Here is a 23,483-nt window from a genome sequence, read left to right as displayed (position 1 = left end):
GTGGCTGGTAACTCGCCTTCCTAATAGTCTCGACATCAGTTGTTTCCTTGAAAATTGCAAAGACACTGTTAGTTTCGTAAACTTTTTTTTTTCGTATTCGTGGTGTACTAAAAGATTACTTAAAATCAAACTCTCTCCTTCAGTGATCAAAGAGAGAAATGAGGATCTTTGTATAAGAGCATGTTGGAATCCCTTCCCTCCACGTTTTGTCCATTGTGTTCAAAAATTTATATGCAGTTCCAAGAGCATCCAAGTGCTTAACTTGGAAGAAACAGACCCATGGCATGCTTTACATTAATCAACATTTCTCTGTGACCACTTGATCATATTGAATAGGGCTTTCTGCAAAATATTGGTGATGATGAAATAGAATTCAGACACTTTGATTATATTGAAAGTTATGAATGCGGAAATCCGATCTTTTTTTTTTTTTTTTGGGGGGGGGGGGGGGGAGACATACTGTCTAGGAGACATGAAGGCCTCCAATGGACCAAGATCACTCCCACAGAGAAAGAGACAATACATTACGATTGACACAAACATCTCATAATACATTGAAATCATGGTCAACATGCTTTCTCACTTACACATCAATGATATTGTGCCACGTGTAACATATAGAGTTATATCACCGTCGATGTTATTTGTGAAATCAAGCATTATTTTGATCGAAAAAGCAAGTTAAGACAGGTCAATAAAGATATTAGCACCTGGGGTATAGTCATTACATAATCACATGAGGGGGATAATGTCAGACGATCTGGGAATGGAATGCAATTCTTAGTTCTGATTTATATAAATGTGGATGATTTGTATAGATCTATCAGTGTTAATTTAAGTCAACGTGTACCATAAACACATCAACGAGTCCAGGAACCACAAGGAAGGGAAAGTTATGAATAGTTGATTTAAGGGTAAGAAGTGGAGAAATAAGAAGAAATCCGGTAACCTCGTGAAGTGTATTCCTTTCTTGCAGCTCTTGCTCTTCTTGGTTGGCGCTTTCGAACTGGATGTACCACATCAAAGGTGGAAAAAGGGTCGCCAGCCATATCTATTGAGGAAATGTAACATCGCTCTTGTTACGGAATTTCTTAGCATGGAGCGTACAAACTTGCCTCTATCACAAAGCGTGTGTACATGATTATCGAATGAAACAACAACAGTAACGTAGAGTTGAATGTTGCACAAATTCCAACATTTTTTTATTCACAAAGGCAAACCAACAGCGTATCTTTCATACTTCATCATTAATAGGTACGTAATTCAAACATTTACGTGTGAGTTAAAGCGAGATGTCCTTACCTCGGCTTACGGGGTGAATCTCAAGAGTGAATCTCACACAATATTTACCCAAAAGAAAAGTCCAGAGAGCTTTGACATAGACTAAAAAAGAAGAAATTTTTTTACCAAACTTACGATGTTGAAATAGATATTTGACAACTTTAGTACATTTGAAAATCGCCAACAGGCGTCGATTTATCTATCGCTCAAAATATTTTTCGATTCTCCCAAATTTCCCGAGGTTTCTTCGAATTAAGGTAGATCCGGCACAGTTTACGATATTACGAACATGATGCATCCTTTCTTCATGTCAGCATGACTTAATTTCGCATTACATATTCATTTGTGTTAATTTGACTTGTCCTTGTAGGAATGTTATCGATATTAAGGACGCGAGAGCCGTATTTTCAAATCGTCGACTATCTTGAGATCTAATCTCATCAAAAGACTTAGATTGTACTAAATTGATTTTTCCTGTAAAACAACTGTCTTATAGATTTGGTTTTAAAAAGTTCATGGAAAAGCAAAAACAAAAAAAACAAACAAACAAACAAATTAATGGTGAAAACTGCCATTTGGTAATAGTACCAAATGCATAGCTCGGTTTTTTTTTTTTTACCAGAGATGCCTTTTCGAGAGAGACAACCAAATCTGAACTTTGATCGCCTTGAGAAAAGAGCGAGAATGTCGTGATACATCTAAGAGACATCATTCTTTACGAACCAGTTTGGAGGAGACGAGAGAAGAGATGTCTCCCAACCACATCCGGTTGAGTACTGTCTGTACGCTGATATGCGAGGTGAAGACCAGATTTTGTGCGCTGAAACCGATCCAGACACAGGAGGTGTTGTCCCAGTTGGGTCGGATCACCGTGAGGAGTTCGGTCGTCCTGGCGGCACTCTCGTTCTGACACTCGTCCAGGATGTCCACTGCCATTTGTTCCAGTTTCCTGGACGACGAGGATGAGGATGAGAAGGAGGACGAGGAGAAGGAGAGGAGGAGGATGAGGAGGAGAAGGACGAGGAGAAGAAGGAAGAGGAGAAGGAAGAGGAGGAGGAAGAAGAAGAAGAGGGGGAGAACGGTAATGATTCTCTGTGTATTTCTACTTCATTCATAAACCATCTGTCTGACCTAACCAAACAAGCAAAATGGTGAACGCAGGATAATTATTACTGCAGAGGGGTGAAGATATGCCTGTAAAGATTTGTTTGTTTGTTTGTTTGTCTTTGTAATCAAGTGTCACCCTCTTGTACAAATGTATTTGTCAAAATTGCAACATCTAAATAAACATGTCGGGGGAAAAGAACCAGGGGGGATCGAACCTATCATCAACGTCTTTTCGGGCAGCAGCGTTGTACCACTAATCTAGGCTATCCGTGGTTGCCGGCAGTGATAAGATGAACTTGGAACAAATACTCAGACTTCGACATTCCGACACTGTTATGTTATATAGTATAAGGCAGACAAGAACAATGATATCAGTGCCACAATGTGCGGCTGTCAGTGTGTATCAACTGTATGTTCACATGTATACGTGTGCGTTTTTCGGCATATATTACCCTATATGCAAGACACAATAAAATGATCGAGACGCTATTCTTACATGGTGGTGCTTTTCATACTCTCACACTCGTCGGGAAAGTTAGTGTAGTGGACGAAAGAGATGGTTTCGAGCATCTTTGTGGAGGTCAGCGCGGCAGCTATGGGCTCCCTGCATCTTTCCCAGAACAGTTTGGCCAGTTCGAAGCGGTTTCTGAGAGTGGCGTAGAGGAACAGCTCCTGGAACGGCTCTTCAAAGCGGAAGATCGAACTGGAACCTGGAGCAAGGCATCAATTAATAAGATAGTCTTTCCAGAAATTCTTTTAAAAAAAAAGGAGTTACGATGTGATGGATGAATGAAAGATATTTTCCTCTTGTCATTCAACCATGATAAGTAGATTGGTTTTGGGAAAGTGTTGTTATGTAAATCTCAAGTATCATAATGAAGACGAAGTCCAGTGAAAGTCTGGTATCAGTAGTAGGGCAACACTTTATGAATAGTACACTCTATATTTCTTGGTCATGCACATTCGTCAAAAGCATCTCCAACGCTTTTAGACCTGGCGTTTCTCTGTATAATACGTGAGTAAATCAATAGTGACTTTCGGAGACGAAATCCGTATCTTCTCCTGTTTTTCTTTTCAAAAGCCCCTCTATTTTTGGAATAGGCCCAACCGTAACCAGGACTGTCTGTGAGAAGGGAGGTGAGACTCAGCAAATCGCAAACACTAGGGTGCAGTTTCAGAAAACGCTTTGTGCTTTATTTGTATGTAACGTGAGCACATGTAATAGTTACTTCGTGCCATGAGTTGGTGCACGTCACAAGCTCGACAACCACGAATCACACAATCCACGAGTCATACAACCTACGAGTCAAACAGCCCACGAGTCATTTAGCCCACTAGTTATACATCTTACGAGTCATTTACAGCAAAAAGAACTAGACACTAAGTGAGCAATTCGCCCAGACCAACGAGCCTGACATCAACTATAGGTCCACGATCTATACAGTTCTTCAGCTAGACACTAAGAAAACAAGGCCCACACACCATAGGCAAAATTTGTAGCTCATGGGCCACTTTTAATAGTGCTAGCTACAGTGGGCCTGTTTTTCTCGGTGTCTAACTCGTGGGCCGTATGACTCGTGGATGTCGAGCTCGCGTGGGATGACCCCTATACATTAACCGCTGTTAACCTCTTTGTTTCTTAGTTGACCGGTATCGTCCTATATCTTCGTCTTCTTGCGCGTTCGTCTGAGGAAAAGATGTTCGCCGTACTGACGTCGCGGCTCGTTGTTTTACCGATGCTCTGACGTAATATCGGTTCTCCGTTTCGTACTCAGACGAAGTGAGGTGCTTTATCAGTCTACCAACATCTGACACAGTGAAGAGGTTCTAGTCAATATCAAATCATCAGAAATATACATAATTTTTTTTTTTATCAGCAGGATCATCCTTCCTTTAATGTCTTGCATAGTACGACCATAAAATCAGTTTGAAAGATGCAAGTTACCTCAATCATAAAAAGAAAAAAGTCATCGTGCTTGAGTGCAGAACAATAGTCATTCAAACAATTTGCAGAATAGATATCTATTTCTATGATGCTGATCATAAATGTACATTGATACTATTAGGGATCGTAAAATCTAAGTACTGGACAGAGCTTATATTAAGGGAACTTTGAAGAAATTAAGACCAAGCGATAATATCTATTGAAATGAAAAGTATACTGTTGAATTCCTTTTTAAAATACAACAACAAAAAATGCCAATACATCGTAATCATTTCATGAAATCACAGTCCAAAGCACCTATGGACAAAAGAGTAAAGTAAAATGATAGAGATTTCTAAACAGACATCGGTGGAAGTACAATAAAAAAAGAGAGAGAAATATTACCCATGGCATCTGTTTCCCGCAACAGAGAGTGAAGAGACTTTAACGTGGTACGTGAGATTTATTTCAAAAGATGATTTAAAAAGCTAGTATTTTCCTGAATCTGAAGATGATTTAGACAGTCCCATACATGGTCCAATATCTGGGAGAAACAATTAACCCTCACATGTTTCGCAGACAATGTGGACTTAGACATGCAGATTTAGGCTATTTGATACCTTTTCTGTGCTGCTGGAGTCTTGGCGACAAGAAGAGTTTTGCTTCAGAAGATGAAACAAAACGGAGTTGGTGTTGACCTATTATGACAGTAAAACATATAGATATTGAATATCATATGCCTCATAAGTATATTTGACTAATTGGATAACACTACTGGAACACGTGATCAAGAAATGTTTTTTTCCCTAACATCCATTCCGTGGTATTTTCACATAATATTATCTGATACACTTTTTCGTCAGCACTTCTTACAATACCTGCGATTGCAAAGGTATCGCTAGCATCTATCGGCCACGGCCAAGTCCGGTAGACCCGCCAACGACGCCATAAGCGCAATTATCGATACCATTAGTATCGCTTGTTATCGTCTTAGATCTAACGATAGTCTCGTTCATTCAACTGCCGCGGACCGCGGTCGTATGCCGCCTGTGTTGTAATATTTAGCACGATTATAGAATTATAATCTGCGTGGTTGATGGACTACATTTTTTATCAAATCTCAAGTTTGTCGAATGATATGGGGTATAAGGCACATAATCATCTTCTATTTCTTTGGCAACGGAATCTAACATCATCCCTTTAAGTACAAACACTGACAAACTGAGTCTTACATGATTGTACAAGCTTTCCAGTTCTCTGACAGTCAAGTAGTCACGGACGTGCACACCTTGCTCCAGGAAGAGTCTCACAAAGTCAACTTTATTACAACATATTGCCTCGTGGAAGATCCTCTGTAACTCTGAGAGTTCTAGGGGCTGGGGGAAGATTTTCACGAAAGAAAGAAAGAGAGAAACACGACATGATATGAAATGAAACTCATCATATCTCATCTCATCAGACTATCCCGTCATCATCATAGCAATTACCATTTTATCATAATTATGATATTATCATCTGATAACAATGACATAGTCTTATCTAACCACCTTTACACCTGAGATTGGAGGGACATCTCTGAAAAAAAGAAAGAAAATCAAGTGGTCCAAGGCGTATGTGCTATGTGGATGGAGAAATACGAACTTGAACTTGGATTCTCCTTCTATGTAGAGTCTTATCCACTATATCACAGTGCGGCCACAAGACGTCACTCTTGGATTTGACATTTTAATTCTCACCATTACTTGGTGAAACTTTGTTATAAAAATGTTATGTATGGAGATCGGAGACACGCTACCTCGTAGGCCCGAGTCGGATCGTGGTTGTCTTGGAACAGCTTCTCCGCCGCCTCGAACCGGTCCCAGATCATAGCGAGCTTCAGAGCTGTAGTCCAGTCGGGAGAGTTGCTGGCTTGTGGGACTGATGAGCGATATATATATATATATATATATATATATATATATATAAACCAATCGCCAACATTTACACAAGGAGGTTAGTTACTTCAAGAAGAAATACAGGTAAGTGAGCAGGTGAATCACCATGCAGGCAATCAGCGAGACACTCAGCCAACCAACAACAAAACTTGCATGATACTATTATGGACAATTACTAACAAACAGGTAGTAAAGTTGGGGTCTACGTTCATCTTCGACGGCAACATAAGTATTGCTAGAAAGACTGTGGCCCTGAGTAGTTATACACATAGTGAGCTGTTTCAAGGACAAGCTCACCTTCATATGAATGTGGAATGAGTGAATTCAGCAATATTTTTGGAACACATCAGTGAAGGTTTGTGGAAAATCGACAACTCGTTCACACGTTATGAATTTTTAAAATGTCTGCACAGTCACTGCTGGATGAGAAGACTATACAGTGTACTATGATGTCACATGCGTATAACAATAGGAAAATACAAAGAGAATTTCACATATTTTTAGTTTTTGCATGAAAAAAGGTGCACATTTCCTCGACTCGTCAGTGACGTATGTTAAGGGCAATGTTATTCCCCCTGCCTTCTGAAAGAGGCAAGTCAAGCGTCCTTTAATTATGCGAGAAAAGTGAAAATATGTTGAATTATCTTTGTTTTCTTTATATCGTTGTACACATGCGACATCACAAGCTGTATAGTAGTCTTCTCATCCAGCAGTGACTGAGCAGAAACTTCAAAAATTCATAACTTTTTAACGGAATGTCTGATTTTCCCTAAACTTTCACTGATGTGTTCTACTAATATAGGTTTTCCCGGTCAATTTCATACTTTTGTCATTCAAATTCATTAATGTGCATTCAAATTCACACAGCGCACGCACGCGAAAATATTCAGGCATTCAAATTCAGAATCCGAGCGATCAATTTCATTTAGGGGCGTTCTATTTCGTTTTCGTGAAATCAAATTCACGATTGGGCATTCAATTTCAAAATGCGAGCACCGACTTCCCCACTCGTGCATTCAAATTCATGCGATACTCATGTGATAGAACCAAAGAGCTTGTTTGGAGCGTTCAAATTCATATTTAGGCGATCAAGTTCCTACTTCGTGCAATCAATAACGAGGAAAATGGAGTAGACTTTTAAGGAAGGAAAAAGGGCCAACACAACCAATGAAGGCTTGCATATAGTGTAATCCTGATTGTTTACAGGTTCTACATTGTTCTCTGTTCATGTATTCTTTGTTTTTCATCTCACTAAATTTCAAATTGCAATGTCCAATCAGCAGTGCATCCAAACAAAACAACGACAATCTAATCATATTTCTTGATGATACTGCATGCTGACAACGCCCCAACACCAACCACATAACGACAATTCATAAATTTAAAGACAAACTGACACACAATAATCTCACATAGTCCCGCAAAAGTAAATCAATAAGACAGCAATACACAATACGGTATCAGTTTCAATATAGTCGAAATTGTGGGGGTTTTTTCCTCGAAGGTGTCAACCAACCCTCCGTATTATGCTCGTCTGTATAATTAGGCCTATACAGTGCCTAATGTTTGTTTGTTTGTTTCATTTTCCATCAAAGAAGATGGCTGGATAACCCATATTCAGCTGCAATAGCTGGTCTTCCATATGGGGTGCAGTTGGATGTTCTGCTCTTTGTGATGAACAAATGAAGTGGGATCTTTTACGTGCATGAGTTGTGACTCTCTCATACATGGGACCTCCATTTTATGTCCAATCCGAGGGACATGTGCCTGTATATTCCTTTTTGCTAAGCGCGAGTTCAAAATTGTCAATGAACAAGTGGACCTCTACTGCAAAATAAATAATCATCATAAATCCCAATATAATTATTCAAAGCCAAATGAGAAACACATGCATACACGGCACCAAACTTACTAAATTCAGAACTTGAATGCAGTTATTGAATTTTTTTAAATTGAATGCAGTTATTTGGAACATGGTTGCCTATTCACGAATTTGAATGACCGACGAGATTCCGTCGCCAGCTTGACATGAATTTGAATGCTCATTGATGAAATGCGTGCTCCTCTCTTAAATTTGAATGCTCCGATAGTGAATTTGAGGTTCCGATAGTGAATTTGAATGTTCCGATAGTGAATTTGAATGCTCCGATAGTGAATTTGAATGCTCGGATAGTGAATTCGAATGACCGGATTTTGAATTTGATTGCTGATTCAGTGCTGCGAGCGTGGAATGCGTGAAATCGAATGCTCGGAATAGGAACTTGAATGACAAAAGTATGAAATTGACCGGGAAAACCTATATTGCTGCATTCACTCAATCCACATAACTATGAAAGTGGACTTGTCCTTTAAAGAAAAATCACAAATTTGGGAATCTCAGACGGCAAATTACATCGGAGAGTCAAATCACCATCGCAAACACGAATCAAATGAGATTGTCAAGTTTTCCAGCACATAGACATAATTTAATCGCAGGATTGTGATTAAGGGAATCTTTCCTCCTTAGACATCACACCAGGACAAACTTCCCCTTTATCTACCCACCCCTCCTCATTGCACCCTCAGGGGAGGGGATGGAATTCCTTCACTTCTATGCCAACGAAGTTCTGTAATTTACGTCAACGTAAATCATGCTTAGAACTACATAACTATTATAACCATGCAGGTGAAAATTACAATCGAGTATACACATTGGTAAAAATCCTGATAAATTCGACTATTTTCGATGACTAATCATTAGTCTTAAAGATACTGTGGTAATCCTACAATAAGATTACAAATTCACATACCTTGGACCCATATATCCAATATGACGTTGGGAAGGTCCATACCATCATAGAGCAGGCTAATCATTTCTTTCTTCCTCATGCATGCCTTGATGGATTCGATGGTAGTGTCTATGTCGAGGTTCGATTCGTCTTTGCCGAGGCGTTGCCGGGTCGACTCCTCCCAATCTAATCGTTTCCTTGAACGCAGGCATTGAAGTTGCATATTCAAATGAGGATTGTGAGTGTTGTACGAATGGTTGTTTGAGCCATCGGTTCTTTGCAATCACCACTCAATTAACTGATTAAGTCGACAAAAATGAGAACAACCCCTCCACAAAAATAACAACAACTCACTTTTTGATTAGATGTTATGATAGAATCGTAAATCACTTTGTAGCTTTTATGGTGATGTTTTTAGATTACAGCTACCCCCTTTCTGTTGTTACTTGTTTGTTTTGTTTAATTGTTTGTTTGTTTGTTTGTTTGTTCATCTTTCCATATGAGAAGATGGCTGGATAGCCCATATTCAGCTGTAATAGCTGGTATTCCATGGGCTCCAGTTGGATGTTAGACGGGACCATTTCACCACTCCGCTCTTTGCGATGAATAAAATGAAGCGGGATATTTTACGTGCAAAAATTGTGACTCTCGCACACGGGACCTCCAGTTTATGTCCTGTCCGACAGACAGTGTTTCGCCTGTTAATAGTCAGTGCTAGTGGGGATGGTATGATTACACACAACATTGCTCAGTGGGACTTGGGAATCGAACCCGGGACCTTTGGATCATGAGGCAGAAGCCCTATACCGACTGAGCTAACTCGACGTCCTTGGTGCTGGAATGAAGAATATGTTGATCTGAAAAATATATTCATTTAGGAAGTGAGCGAAAGAAAAGTAGAAAGAAGCTGTACTTCACGAGATAATTTATGGAGAATTTACCTCTCCGAGTCCAAAGCAAGGACCAGGTCTTGTGCGATTCTCCCGGTCTCTCGGAGGACAATGACCGGCAAACCCATCTGTAGAGATCTCCGTGCCGTTTCCAGTGAGTTCTTCCCGCCATTAAGAAGTATGCACACGCTGAAATCTGAGTTGTCAGTGAATAATGAATAAAGATATGAAACATATATATATATATGTATATATATATATATATATTTATGTTATATATACATATAAATATATATATATATATATATATATATATATACGAGTTCGACGCACAAGCGGAACATCAATCACATTTTGGGATCAAATAATGGATTTGATAAAACTCTTATATGAGTACTATATATATACCTCAACTGCGTGTCTTAGAAATGTGAGATGCTGGTTGTTTTGCTTGTTTTTTTTTTTATTTCTTGCATAAGATATTCCGTGTGTCGTAAGGAAATATATAAAGTAAACTTCTATGACGGGGAACGTATGAAATTGATTACAGTAACATCCGCGTCATCTATATTTTCTGGTAGAATACCCAGCAAATCTGTTGAAAATTTCCCACTCGTAAAACTGCAAACACGTTCATACTATGACCAAGAATTGAGATCAATCGAAATAAAGGAAAAAATAATAATATAACCATATTGAGAAAGGAAACGTGAATCTTTATACGTACTGACTCTATTTTCTTCACACAGGACATTCAGCAGCTTGGCGCGCAGTTCATTGTCCCCCTCGACGTCGGTCTCACAGTTGTCGATCAAGATGAAGTGGGTGTGGTGTGGATCCAGAGAACACTTATTTGTCACTTGATACTCGAAGGGAACACCAGACTTATTAGAGTCCTGGAAGTCAGTTACAAACAAATTTGTCGCCAAAATGCAACGGACAAAATATCATACCTTTCTTTCCTTCCAAATTCTAAGAGGTTCGTTTAATGTTTGATGATGCAAGGCATTGCAAATGACATGCCTGTGTATATCATAATCATAAAAAATTACACGTGTAAGATATGAGTACATTAATATCGATGTTGCCACTGAATTTGCTTCCATGTTCCGTTATTTCTGAATACTTTGATAGTCCATGATTTACTGAAAACAATAGAGATGAATTGTATGACCTGAACGAATTCAGGGTAACAAACTCATAACTCCCAGCATGAGCATGCGCTTAAAGAGGAAATCCACCCCAAAAATAAACAAACCTTAAAAGAAAGAGAAAATGTGCCCGACAGAAGGATTAAAAAATGACATGAATCGCATAAGAAATAAGGAAGATATGACATTTTGAAATTTCACATTTTTTCGGAAAACATTTCTTGACCAACCCTTATGAATATTCAAATCAGCAAGTTGATAATGTCGTGCTCTCACAATTTCTTATTCATTTCATGTACGGAAATGACAAGAATCTCATATTTCAACTATATAGATATAAAACTTGTCTTAACCACCCAAAATAAAAAGAGCAAAATGTTAACATTGATATATCTCGGTATGGTAACATGCTTTTACTTGTATTAGCTAAATATAACATTTTTTCCGAATTTCATACATAACATACATGAAAAATTGTGAGGGCATGACATCATCAACTCGCTCATTTGAATACTACATTCAGCAAAAATTCTTCAATCATAAACAATATCGTAATTGCATAAGCACAAAATCTTTTTTTTTTCAGTTATTTTCATCAGCCCGGGAATTGTTACATGAAAAAATGACAAACCTTGAATATAGTCCTATAGAATTGATTAACATTGAACATAATGGGTAATTGAGTAGGTTGTTTGAAAAGGAGAGGACTGATAAAAGGCTTAGCTTGTGTATTGCAATCTCCTCAGGAGGAAGACCTATACCAATAAGCAACTCCTGCTACTGATAAAGAAAAAAAAATGAGAACAAAAAGCGCCCTCTGAGTGTGCTGCATTCAGCATGTTCAGTAACACGCATGAATAAAAAAAAATGAGGGTAGGGGGAAGAGGATGAAAACTTAAAGGAATGATACAGTTTCGATCGAGATGGGGCTTGAGGTTTCCAACGTTTTTTGATGATGATTTTTTTTCTTTAAATAATGAGAAACCTCTTATGAAATATGAAAAAGCATATAATTCTAAAAGGAATTTAAAGTTTTTTTTTTAATGAAAATTGGTTTTGAAATGGCTGAGACATCCAAAACAAGCGACCCTATCATGAAAGGTGACTAACGTATAAAATTGGTTCCTACAAACTGGTGAGGTAGTTCGAGAACCACTCCAAGGCCTTTCCCTTGATACCATGATGATTTAATTTTTAAAGAGGAGAAAACTGTGATTAATGGTATCGGTGAAGGCTTCGGAGAAGTCCAAGAAAACACAAACTATGTGAGAATGATTATCGATAGCTTTGGAAACTTTGTCTATGAAAATGATTATTACATGAGAAGTATTATGATTTCTACGATATCCAAACTGAGAAAAAAAGAAAAATATCGGGAATATCAACAAAATTGATAATAATATTAATCTATAACCCTCGAGTGAACTCCTTTTTCCAAGTATCTGGTGATAAGCACAATCAGGGTATGCAATCATTACTTTCTCACTTTAAAAAAATTGTAACTTCTAAAAGAATGCACCAACTGACTTAAAAATTCACATGCAGCATGCTAAGACATCAGTAATCACATGTGGTAAGACAATAGCTAATTTCTTTTCATTTACTGTTAATTATTAAAGATTAATTACCAAAAAGTCCCCCCAAACCCACGTAATGCGTCAAAAAAAGCGTTTTACAACTTACGTAAAATCAAGATTTGAGGTCCATATTTTAAGTCTACCCCTATGTGTTTGGTATCAAATTAATGGATTTTTTCCTGGCATTGCTGGCATGCAATAAAAAACAGTGGTTCTTTCAGCTGGAGAAAGTTATAAGGTCTGAAGTCCCATCCTGGTAGGAGTGTAATGCGGGCTTATTTTTGTGACATTGTGACCTTTTAACCCATGCTGTACAGCTATACATGGAGAAACAGCTTATTTTTCTGCTTTTCCTGAAAGTACTGAAGACACACTACAATATGGTGCGCTGTTTGCCAATAAATGTTCAGCCAGTTTTGAGTTTTGAGCCATTTTCAAATGCTGAGTAAAATAAGTGCAGCCGTTTTTCAATATTTTCAGTGAGGTATATCCTAATTTGACTACTTTAAAGAATCTTTTTCCCTCATTGAATATCCTTGTTTTTTTAACCATGAATTGTACATATGTAGAAATCTATTGTGTGAAAATTTTAGCAAATTTGAGCAATAGGAACTTATTTTTTTATATTTTTACAAATTGCTGAGCATAAAAAAGTGCGATACACGCCCATGTTATACTGCATGAAGGTCATATGATAAGTGTTCAGTGTTCATATTTCAATGCTTGTTCAATTTCTAAAGATATCATAAGCAAAAACATAGTATTTTGGCTTAATATGTCATTGTTTGAGTGTCACAGCTTGGATATCAACTCAAGTCATCATAAATCTCACATTCATTCTTCTATCTGTGTTTACAAATATGAGAATTGATCCAAACACTGTGCGCACATTCAAGGTCAAACTGTACAGATAATTTTTTGATGAAAAATATAATATCTTCCAAAGTACTAGCCCTAATTTCATAAAAATTTGTAATAATGGCCACTATATGTCTGTTACCTATTCCTGAAAGTTTCGCCTCTTCACTCTTTGGCAAAAGTGAAATATGATAAAATATGTCAAAGTGGTTTTATTTGAATTCAAAATAATGCCTACAAAATTGATCATCCATTCCAAGAAGTGAAAATATGAAATTCATTCATATTTGGTGATATGTCATGGCTATGTGCTGGTGGTGAATGAAAGGGATATTTATCAGGAATATCTAACAGCAATATCAGATGAAAAAAAACATTCTCCTTTTTTTTAATGAGTTTTTCCAATATATTAGTCATTTCAATGTAATTCGACACCCCTAATTTAAATGCTAATTTATGCGCAGTTTAATGGAAAATTTTGACTCTTTCTTTACATGAAATGAAAATTTGAACACTCAGCTACAACAAACAACAAAAAAAGCATTTTCACCAAGTTTTTTCATTTTTGCCCTGTTACACAATTGCATACCCTGATTGTGCTGTTGACCATCTTTGAAAATGCATGTAATATAAATGAAAATAGGTCTCGTTGCCTCATTTGTACAAAGTGATAACCGCCGAGATTTTCATTTTGTATCTTTTTAACCAAATGTTATTAATACGAGTACCAGGATGCTGTGTAATTTTTTGGCTTTAGATTTCTAATTATGTCTATTAATTAATTAATTTCTAGATACAGGTAAAAACATTAATGAACATATGTTTTAGGAACCTAAAAAAATCAAAGATTTTTTTTTTCCTTTTTGACGAGGAATCTTCTCGTTTAAATTCTGACTATTTGTGAAAAATATAGGTTTGATACATTCGCAATTGGTCGTATTTATCATTAATATCCACATCATCATGTTTGATATTTGCATACACATAACTGAGAATTAGAATTAGAATTAAACAATACAGGACAGCTTATCAATGTTCCTCATTTGCGCAAGAGGAGTGTCTGTTACACGATATAAAATTCACCGAATACTGATGATAAACAGATGAGTCACGGGTATATTCTTAGATATTGTGTTGTAAGCAGAGACGTAAACCATATTGTGCGCGGCATGGAGCATGTTTACACGGTAAACAACGTCGCAATGCCTGAAAAAAAAAATATTCCTTTTCTTGTGCGTTCTTTGTAAAACCAGGAAGGTGAGACGAAAACACCGTATTTGGAACACCTTCATGCATGACGTTGATGCAATGTCAGATTATGGCATCAAGAATGAACTTTGGTGTTGCAAGGTATAGCCTATATGACATGATATTGTCAGTTTGAGATTGTGACTATGCCTGGTAGTCTTGGGGACATAGAGATTGTAATTATGTTAAGCACAGCATAATGCTCCATAAACACAATTTATTGGATACAATGCTATTATGTATCATTATTGTCAATGTATTCATAGCAAATTGATTGTTTTGGAAATGTATCCAGTACCAACCATTGCCAACAAATGTCACTACCGTACTGCTTGACCATATGAGTGAGGTGATATGAGTGAGGTGATATGAAAAGTGAGATTAATTGAGTTTGAGTTTGTTGTAAATGCTCGCATGGCAAAGGATCATGTCTCGAATAATCCGATATCCTTCTGTGTTGCAAACGACAGTAAAGCAGCCTTGTACAAAATTAATAGCTGTTAAATGGTTCAGCTAACCTCAATGTGCTCTTTCAGTTCTTTATGATGAGCCAGATTACGCAGAGTAGATATTCCGATGGCCACCACATTTCGAGGAGTGTCTGTCCCGTAGTCTCGTACCGCCTCGCCAACGTATTTCATCACTCCGGCGTGCAAGCCGCCAGAAATTATCCATGCATCTGCAATAGGCACATGCAGAAATGAATGTTTAGAAACAAATTACTGTCTCCATAAACCCTTCGGATAGCTGTTGGAGCTGTAAAAAGAAACAGTGCTATCAGCACAATAATGGAGTACGAACAGTAACGTTTATGATTGTTATGAGTTGTTACATTTATCCCTTATAGAGGTATCCAGTGGCGGATCCAGAGGGGGACTCAACCGGCGCACGCCCGCCCTTTTTTCGTAAAAAGAAATATATATATATATATATAAAATGAAAAATGAAATGAAACCCGGAAGTTGCACCAGAAATAGTTGCCCCCCCTTTTTTTACAGAATTCCTGGATCCGCCTCTGGTATCTATACATTGCACTGTATTACAATAGGTGACGGTAATGGTTTCAGCAGTAACAATTGACGAAGTCGTTTACAGCTGTTAGTAACAGAAAATACATATTATAGTGTCTGTGACGTCCTTGATGAGTATAGCAACTGTTATTTATCAGCAACATTTGATGGTAGAGGTAGCAGTAGAACTAGAAGCAGAATAAGTCACACGGTACTTAACACAGGAATAGCTCTGCATGACCCTTTCGAATTTTTCATATATGACGTATGCTTTGTATCTTATTTTGCTCGATGAAAAGACAGAAGAGGATACTTGTGAGCTGGCTTTTAAAAGTTGAAATTACAGCGGTTTAGTAGTATACTGGATGGACATTTTTTGGACAATGTACTAAAAATGTTGAAGGGTCAGAAAGTTATTATGCATTCAAAAAATCTATAGATTTAATAATTTCACTCTGTTTCAACGGACAGAATAGCAATTCATTTGTAATCTAAAACAAAATAATATCAGAATAGTCTTTATAAATGAAACTGGAGAAAAAGACTTTAAAAATCCACATCTTTTACGTGGCTCCATGTTGACTTACTGGTACTGAGAGATGTTTTGATGAGTCCCTTCTTAAACGAATCCTTCATGTAATCCAGAAAGGGAAAGTCCACGGCACCGCCAGTGACCCGCATCAGCAGACACGGCCTTTTCAGCCCCCACTTTCGCCGCATAAAGGTCTTTAGAGCTCCCGGGTCTGTTGAGTCTTTCACAATCACAACCTGAAAGAAATGGACCAGGCTTTGTCATCTTCCTCTATTAAAATAATTCTCTCTTTTCAATCTATATGGCGATAAGAATCTGAATTACTTCAGGGAACAGAGAAAGACTTCCAGGGGTGCAACGCATAATTCTGGAGTGCAAAATACAGTGGACTCCCGTTTTAACGAAGTCCTCGGGACCGGCAGTTTTCTTTGGCTATATCAAAATGTCTGTTTAAACGAACAGATAAACAATAAAAAAGCACAGAGTGGATAACTTTTCGGCCCGAATTTTTACTTCGTTGTAACCGGAATTTCATTATAACTGTGTTCGTTATAACGGGAGTACACTGTATAAATAGGAAAATACGAAATACGAATGCAGTACTACTCTACAATATATCAGTTTCGAGCGTTCTTTTGTGTGTGTGTTAGTGCATCAAAATGCTTCTTTTTATTTTGCTTTGTTATCTTCTGGGATTTTGGGGTTAATCCTCACCCTGTCTCTGGCCCATACTGCTACTTATATGCGATTATGAATTACAAGAAACACAGACCTGGCATTCGTATATGCAGAGTATAGTGTCATGTCTGCAATGAATTAAGTCATGTAAGTGATGGTCAGACATGTATACAAATACCAATAAATGACCACTCACTATGGTGTTGACTATAATTTAACCTGAATTTTTTTGATGACACTCGTCATCAGAGATGATACCTAATATAATTATACACAGCATCAGGTTAAGACGCCTATTTTATGGTTGCGGAACCTTATGCATCAAATGATGCACATAGATTTCTACTTTCTTGCGTTTTGCTCGCATGGATTGTCAACATATCTTCGTAAGTGAAAAGAACATAATATTACTGTCCTGGGCCCTGTCTTATAAAACTTGTGATAGAAATCAATCAATCACATATCTCTTGAAAGTTGCAATCAATCGCAAACTGTGATTCATTGATTGCAGTTCTCCGTCTTAATTTCAATCATAACTTTTTTATAAGATGAATTTGCATTCAGTCGTAGAGTTGCGATTGATTTGAATCAATCACAAGTCTTTATAAGACGGGGCCCTGATCTATGTGAATCTAGTTTGCTTCAAATTGTACATAATTTTATCATGTACATGGAAAATCGCTTATCATGTAGGACTACCGAGAAATATTTATAGATATCAAGTCATGTCTCTCACCTTGGCCTGGTGTTTGTGCCCAAAGCTCATTTTGTTTTTGTGCCCGAAGCTCACTTTGTGCTGATTGAAGGTCAACCGGCCCGAGCTGCAGAGTAATTCATCCATAACTTCAGGTCTCTGTAAAATGAACACAAACATTTGGAATCGAAATCAAAATTGAACTTGTCGTGCCCGACGATTAGTGGCAATATTCAAAATACTCACTTCTTCGGGCATATCAGTAAATTATGCAAGCATAAAACCTTCAAACAGAAAGATTCATAACGCATTCCTCTTACATACTCACTATTGTACTGTATTAACAGGTAGTAGAATATTCTCACAACCCAAAAGTGAACAAGTACCTTATTCCTTCTATCATGGTTGGAATGACGCAAGTGAACTCGCTAGCCACCCAAATGTGCCCTATATACCCAGGTTGAAAAAACAACCTGAGATGAATGCTACAAAGTTCCACTGGTTAGTCAAGCGTAGTCCAACAAATAAAATTGGATTCCCCTCTATTTTGACCTGTAGGGTAAACGTGTGTCTTTTTGTAGATGAATAATGACATGCGCGTGGAATTCACTAGTCTGCGACAATCTCGTAAAAAGACATTGTACTGAAGTCTCTTGGAATTCCTTTTTTATGTGTGTTTCATGAAGCTGCCATTTTTTGACATAATGCCGTATGCAAACTATATAATCGACAGATCGATATTATGATCTTCTGGTATCTATGTGACAGCCATTGTCAAACTTCGACTAGAGTTTGCGTGGTGAAGGTAACAAAGAAATGATTCTCCTTTAAGAGGCATGTCTATTTCTTTTCTTAGGATCAAACTTATATCTAAATAAACGAGTTGCAACCATACGCTAATTGTAATGACACCACTAGGTAATTCTTGCTCATTGAACCTAATAATGATCATTGTGGGATACTTTCTTCATATCAATGCGTGTGCGTTTGTGTGTCTGTGTTTGTTTGTTTGTGTGTGTGTGTGTGTGTGTGTGTGTGTGTGTGTGTGTGGGTGTGGGTGTGGTTTAGGTTTTGGTGAATCGGGGCTTGGTGGGATGAGGATTTGATTTGAAGAAGGATAGTTATAATTATTGTATGAAAGATATTGGTAGGATTTAATATTTGGGATAGATGTAGACTTGTTTTGGTTGGGAGGGGGAGGGTTGGTTAGGTTATTCTTATGAATGATTTCATTTTAGATTTGTATAATGAATTTGTTTTGTTTTTTGTTTTTATGTATATGCCCTTGTAAGTGAGAATTAATTACATGATTCAATATTTTCAAGGGATTTAGGTTTGGTACATGTCAATACTTTCTCGTGAAGAAATTGTCTATAGGGTTGATCTATAATCGGGTTATTTGTGTTGAAAAGAGATGATTGGCATTATAAATGGACAAATGGATTTGTTTGTGTTTTGAATTGCATTTGTACCTTTTTTGTCCATGTTATACCCAGAATGGGTTGATTTATGAATGATTTGAATGAAATCAATAAATACCAAGGAAAAACAAAAACAAAAAGTACGTGGCATGCACATTTGAATGAGTGATTAAAGCTGCCAGGCATTCTGAAATTTGGGGAATGATGTTTGGGATAATGGGTTCAGTGAACCAACCAGTCTTCCTCAATATCCAAAACAGGAAGTAAACTCTGGGTCGATTTTCCTGAAAAGTCACATTCAGGTCATGTCCGTTCCCCAATGAGCTCGTTACACCCTGTACATTGCATGTGCCAGATTTTCTCAATGTCTATGCATGAAGTATAAGTGTAAAACTTCGTGTTTTTATATAAGCCAGTTTCTCTGAATAGAGAAGTGTGTGTGGTGCATTTGTGGTTGTTTCCTATAATGGTGCAGTGTATCAGCCAGTTATTCTCAGGGATATAGTAGCAAAGGAAAAGGAATTAAGAGATTTAGAGCAGAATTTATTTCATTTCATTTCATTTCATTTCATTTATTTCATTCCTTCTTTCTTTTTCGTCAAACATAACACGAAATGAATCAGAAGATATAACATAGGAATGTATTCGACTTTACATGGTAGATAATGGTTAATAAATACGAAATTATACATGCATACCGGCAAAATACAAAGTTATGTTTGGAGGGAAAAAAAGAAAGAACTGAGAGGTTCACTGAAAAGCATGCTTGTAAATTGTGAACCACTAAAAGGATTCTTGTAAATACATTAAACTTTTTTTTTTTTTACAAAGACAGGAGAGAACAAGACAGGAGAGAACAAGACAGTAGAAACACACGACATTACATGACTTTACAGTAGGGTATACCATGACAGTAATAAAACACAAAAGAATAATGGAAAGAAAGGAGAGAAAGAAAAAGGAAATGAAAGGAAAAGCCAACACGCTGAACATCGGGATCAGAAGAGGGAATTGAGGTGCTGAACATCGGGATCAGAAAAGGGAATTGAGGTGTTTCAGCTCGATTAGCCGAGCAAAGTTTATACAAATAAGATAATGTAAAAAATACACAATAATGAAATCAATGATTGACGATGAACCTTTAGGCTGTAAAGACCAGCTAAGTGATGAATCGTATAAATCTTAATATGAGTTCAACAAAAAAAAAATTAACTTACGCTCAAACTAATTCAAAGATAAAGATTTTTTTATATCACAACTTAAAGAATTCCAAAATCTAGGGCCAGTGTATATAAATGTATTTTGAGCCAATAACGTATTGATTTGTGTTGCTTCTTTAGAGTTGGTTAAACTAATTGGAGAAACAGATAAATGAATGTATCAGTGGAAGGACTTAAAGTGAGGCCAAGAGCTGATTGGTTTGAGGATTGGGAAACGAATACAGAATATTTTGAACAATATTACTGTTGAAATCAAATAAAAAGAAAATTGTAATAAAGATAAATTGTATGATGAAAATGAATTGGTGATTGAAGAGAGAAAAAAATATTTTGAGGTTAGTTAAGTCTGAAACATTATTCGGAAAAGAGTTATGTAGTAGAAGCAAAAGTTTTTAGAAATATTTCTGGAAAATCGGAAAGAATGTGAAGGAGGAATTAGTAAAGAGGAATGTTATGAGGTTTTAATTACAATGAGGATGAATATAGTTCCAGATAATGATGGTTTATCTGTAGAATTCTACATTCCTTTTTGGTCATATATAGGAGGACATTAATTAGTAGAAGCTTTAAATGAAACTTATTCTAGGGATATATTATCAATAACTCAGAGGCGAGGAGTTATTACATTGAGAGAAAAGGAGGGTAAAGATCCTTTGAATATTAAGAACTATAGAACAATCACACTTCTGAATGATGATTATGATTCTTTCAAAAGTATTAGCAAAAAGAATGAAAAATGTTTTGAGTGAAATAATACATATGGATCGATTCGGATATATTGGAATATTGGAGAGGCAACATGATTAAAAGACGATATGATTTTTTTATTGTTTGTCATGAAATATTGATACTTATTTAATAGCTGTAGATTTTGAGAAAGGATAATAAGCTCTTTTTACACTATAGAACTTACTGGAACAGCTATCGTACTTTGCCGTGGCCAATAGATGCGAGCGATAGCTTTACTGATTCCCATAATTGCAATCGCCGGTGTGGTAAAAAGTGCACAATAATGTGATAATACCACGGCATGGGTGTTAAAGAAACCCACGGCATGGGTGTTAAAGAAAAAAAAACGTCTGTCGGTCACGTGTTGCAAATTCAAATAATCCCACTGGTCAAGCATACTTATATTGGATATAGAAAAATAAACCACACCTTGGGACACTAATTCTCATATTGATACATAGGAATGGCTTGAGTTGTTTGTCGCTATATTATTATGTGTCTTCTACTGCTTGGATGGCAGCGAGTGTGGTGTGACGCCTGACGTATAATGGCTTGTTTTTATTTGTGACTTGTGTAGGAGGCGTCTCTTTGGCTTCACAGACCTGGTATACTGTAGCACCCCATCGTGCCCCTACAAAAGGCTTCTTAGTAAATGAATATCAATGCATGCATTGAATTCTCCATTCTTCTCATCCGACAAATACAGTGTTGACACACACAGTTTAAATATGCACACTCACACAAATACATGCAGGTAGGACTACATCGCAGCAAAAGCACATAAAATCAACACTTGACTCAAATACAATGTTAAGAGATGAGTAGTGGTATGACAGAGCTATGAAAGAAATATGAGGTGAAAGCTTAAAGGGTCCAGTCATTCATTAGTGTGTGTATGTGTGTGTGTGTGTGTGCGTGTTTGTTTTTCAAAGTGGACGATTTGAAAAATGGTCAGAGGCATATTCCTAGCTGCCTCATATAATGTGCATCTTTGTATACTTTGTGCATCTTAGAGCATCTTTGGATACTTTGTTTCTTTTGGAAGCCTCGTTAAGTCATTGTATGTATATGGGGAAAGGTCATGGTTGAAGAGAAATCTAATGTGGGGTAGGCCTATATAGATACTACAAGAATTTTGTCTCTCAGATATACATAATGCTACAAACAGATAACGAGGAGAGTAAGATTATTGGTACCGGATTTGATTTTTTTTTTTTGATTTACTGTTCCTCATCTCAAACACAAATATCATGGTACAATCGATTGAACATAAGACAATACATAACATCGTAATGAAAAAGATAAGACAATTTTACAAACATGAAATGTGAAGGACCTACTAAAAAGTAAAGCTTGTATTACGTTTAGGTCTCTATAGATTAAAATGCTAAAGTCTTTTCAAACAAACAACCTAGTAATGAAACTTTGAAAGGAAGGAGTGGGACGTAAAGGAAAAGAGAGCAAAAAGATAGAAAGAATGAAAGCCAGAAAAACAAACAAACAAACAAACAACGAGAATGCATTAGAACATATCGAGATGTAGCCACCTGTAATACGCTTCGTTACCCGAGCAACACAGTTACGTAACAATATGCAAGGTGCACATGATACGTGGTAATTCAGGAATAGCCTTGACATGAAAGAATCTGCTAGAATAGCAAATACCTATAGTAATCATCGAATCTGATAAAGAAAAGGAAGTTGGAGTGCAGTTTCAGTGCTATGATTGAACATAAGTCTGCATAAGGGATATTTCTTTGTGTTTATATAAAAACAATAAGCCAGTTCACAGTAAGCTCATGGGCACAATGACCTTTCTTTCTTTTTTTTTCTAAGTTGGTTAGACACTTCATTCGTTTTCAATTCAGCATGATGCATAAGTACGCCCATAATTTATGGAATTCACGTTCAAACAATGAATGAACTTACGCAGAGCAGGTGACAAGAATGGTCTGTCAATTGACACTTCGGCAGGCATTCATTTCATAGTTTTGTGCTGAATGCATAAACAAAGTCTTTCTACCAACCTCGCAATATACCAGGCTTGCTGTCAGGTAGATGATGTGCTAGCAATCACAATTTTCAAGGGTTACATGAATAGAAATTACATCAGGGATGATTATCTCAGTGAATTAAAAAACAAACATGCCTGATTGTATACAAATGACCTTTTTCTGCTCATGCGCAAAGTGGAACTGTAAACTGCTATGGCTTATTGAGTGACAACGATTCTGTGACGTAAGAGTTATGAAGGATAGCACTTTCCTTGGTTTTTGTTTTATTCTATGTTCTATTTTCTTTTTCGTTTTTTTTTGTGGTTTTTTTGTGTTTTTGTTTTTGTTTTTGTTTTTGTTTTTGTTTTTTTTTGTGGGGGGATCTATCATTAGGCCTAGACTGTCATTTTCATCGGTTTTCTCATGTGACAATATGACCTTTGATCTCGGAATGAAATGCGAGACAG

The 23,483-nt window shown here is 37.0% G+C and overlaps 1 protein-coding gene across 1 annotated transcript in view; it reads right to left on the bottom strand.

Moving 5' to 3' along the window:
* The window catches only part of LOC139713142 (transient receptor potential cation channel subfamily M member 5-like), a gene marked incomplete at its 3' end in the record, with an annotated part of 28,895 nt that extends 7,626 nt beyond the window's left edge, over nt 1–21,269 (bottom strand). Inside the window, exons 1-11 of the mRNA XM_071624893.1 lie at nt 21,207–21,269; nt 17,695–17,811; nt 16,336–16,516; nt 15,257–15,417; nt 10,632–10,800; nt 9,956–10,100; nt 9,036–9,211; nt 6,108–6,193; nt 5,601–5,688; nt 2,885–3,098; nt 2,005–2,230 (exon numbers count right to left, since the gene is read on the bottom strand). Of these exons, the coding sequence (XP_071480994.1) occupies nt 2,005–2,230; nt 2,885–3,098; nt 5,601–5,688; nt 6,108–6,193; nt 9,036–9,211; nt 9,956–10,100; nt 10,632–10,800; nt 15,257–15,417; nt 16,336–16,516; nt 17,695–17,811; nt 21,207–21,269 (1,626 nt within the window). The remainder of the gene's footprint in view (nt 1–2,004; nt 2,231–2,884; nt 3,099–5,600; nt 5,689–6,107; nt 6,194–9,035; nt 9,212–9,955; nt 10,101–10,631; nt 10,801–15,256; nt 15,418–16,335; nt 16,517–17,694; nt 17,812–21,206) is intronic.
* Nucleotides 21,270–23,483: the final 2,214 nt, after the last annotated feature.

Source organism: Diadema antillarum, unplaced genomic scaffold, assembly GCF_040938485.1.
Source record: "Diadema antillarum isolate AM-2024a unplaced genomic scaffold, OU_Dant_1.0 seq00001913_RagTag, whole genome shotgun sequence".
In the NCBI taxonomy this organism is placed as follows: Eukaryota; Metazoa; Echinodermata; class Echinoidea; order Diadematoida; family Diadematidae; genus Diadema; species Diadema antillarum.
The sequence above is the reverse complement of the archived record's forward strand: the minus strand, read 5'-3'. Positions and strand labels throughout refer to the sequence as shown.